Source organism: Capsicum annuum, unplaced genomic scaffold (genome assembly GCF_002878395.1).
Source record: "Capsicum annuum cultivar UCD-10X-F1 unplaced genomic scaffold, UCD10Xv1.1 ctg7459, whole genome shotgun sequence".
In the NCBI taxonomy this organism is placed as follows: Eukaryota; Viridiplantae; Streptophyta; class Magnoliopsida; order Solanales; family Solanaceae; genus Capsicum; species Capsicum annuum.
Window position 1 is genome coordinate 1736 of NW_025884713.1, and position 1865 is coordinate 3600.

Below are 1865 nucleotides of genomic sequence, written 5' to 3' on the forward strand. Positions count from 1 at the left end.
GGCATCGATTGAGCCAGAAAAGGTAAGGTTGAACCTCTCTCCCACCCCAGATCTCTCTCACCCCCAGTTCCTCTTTGTCCCCCCCCCCCCCCCCCCCCCCCCCCCTCCTCCCTAAATTTTCTTCTTGTTCCGTCACTTCAGTCACCGGTGGAACTACGATTCCCTCTGACTCGACCCCGACAACAGGGAGGGGTTTCACCTGCGGCAAAATAGGTAGGTCAAACAGGTGGTTCGGGTTAGAAGACGTCCAGATCCCAATAAGATTGCAGAAAGCTCTCCGGCGTTACTCCGACGACTCTCCAGCTATACTTCAAAAATGTACCAGCAGTTCTTTTACTAGCGACCTTACTCCAGCAATGATTTTTGACATCAAATTGACGGAACCAGTAGCTAGTAGGCGTACCGGTGACATCTATACTTTTAGGAATTTAGCCACTTCAGTCAGTTTTTTATTTCCTGGATATTATTTTGTTGTCGTGTCCCTGTCTCTTGTTATGGCTTTTGTTTTACTTTTTTGCATCCTTCCTGTTGCTTGTGTGGGTAGTAGTGTCTGGCTTCTTTGTTTGGAGATTGTTGTTGAGTTGTGTTCCGGATTAGTACATCGCTTGACTTAGTATTAATTTGTGGGGTAGACTTTTTCCGCGATTATTCCATCTACTTTACTTGTACCTTTTTTTTCCTGTTGTCGCTTTATTACTGTCGTTGTTTGCATTCTTGTGGAGTTGTGGCTGTAGGATTTGATGGCAAGATAGGGTCATGTCCGAGGGGGTCCGAGGGGGAGGAAGGAAGGGCTATTTTGGGGGTGAGGGAGGAGGGAAGGGCGGGGGAGTGGGGGCAAGGTTTGGCGTTAGGGGTGGTAGAGGAAGGCGTGTTGCTGGAGTTAATAGGCTGAGGGTTGGGTCTTGGAATATAAGGACTCTTCAAGGTAAGTCTGTAGAGCTGGTGAAGATTCTTAGAAAGAGGAGAATCAATATTGCGTGTGTGCAGGAGACTGGGTGGGTAGGGTCTAAGGCAAGGGATATAGATGGTTATAAGTTATGGTACTCTGGTAGCGAGAGGCGTAAGAATAGAGTTGGCATCTTAGTGGATGAAGAGCTTAGAGGGCAGGTAGTCGACGTTAAGAGGATCAACGATAGGTTGATGACTGTTAAGTTGGTTATTGGGCGGTTTACCCTGAATGTGTGTAGTGTTTATGCACCGCAGGTAGGCTTGGATAGGGTGGAGAAGTTACGGTTTTGGGAGGCTTTGGATGAGGTGGTGAGAGGAGTGCCTAGTTCTGAGAAGATTGTTGTAGAGGAGGACTTCAATGGGCACATTGGGTCATTACCGGGAGGCTTTGATGATGTGCATGGTGGTTTTGGTTTTGGAGATAAGAATGACGAGAGAGCTGCTCTGTTGGATTTTGCGAGGTCTTTTGGGTTGGTAGTGGTGAATTTGAGCTTTCCGAAGAAGGACGATCACCTGATTACCTTCCGAAGCACGATTGTCAAGACCTAAATTGACTTTTTGCTGCTTAGGAAAGAGGATAGAGTGTTGTGTAAGGACTGTAAAGTCATTCCAAGTGAGAATATTTCAACTCAACATAGGCTTTTTGTCACGCCCCAAAATCCCATCGGGCCAGATTGGCACCCGAAGCCGAGAAGGCCCTGGAGAACCCGTTCAAATACCTGTACTTTCACTTACATGTCACCAAAAATTTGGACAGCACTTCATTGCATATAGAAGGGTCTAACTACCTGTATCAGCACAACATGCACAAATATATATATATATATAATACTTAGCCGTCGGGGCCACCACATATACAAATATAACATCACTATATAAACTTCCATGACTTTACCCTTCCTTATGTCTACAAAGCC

General features: G+C 46.2%; 1 protein-coding gene across 1 annotated transcript; it reads left to right on the forward strand.

Moving 5' to 3' along the window:
• Window positions 1-756: 756 nt before the first annotated feature.
• LOC124894482 (craniofacial development protein 2-like) lies at window positions 757-1203 on the forward strand (the record flags this gene model as incomplete). Its single annotated transcript, XM_047405143.1, has 1 exon — window positions 757-1203. A coding segment is annotated over exon 1 (447 nt), but the record flags the coding sequence as incomplete, so codon positions are not given.
• Window positions 1204-1865: the final 662 nt, after the last annotated feature.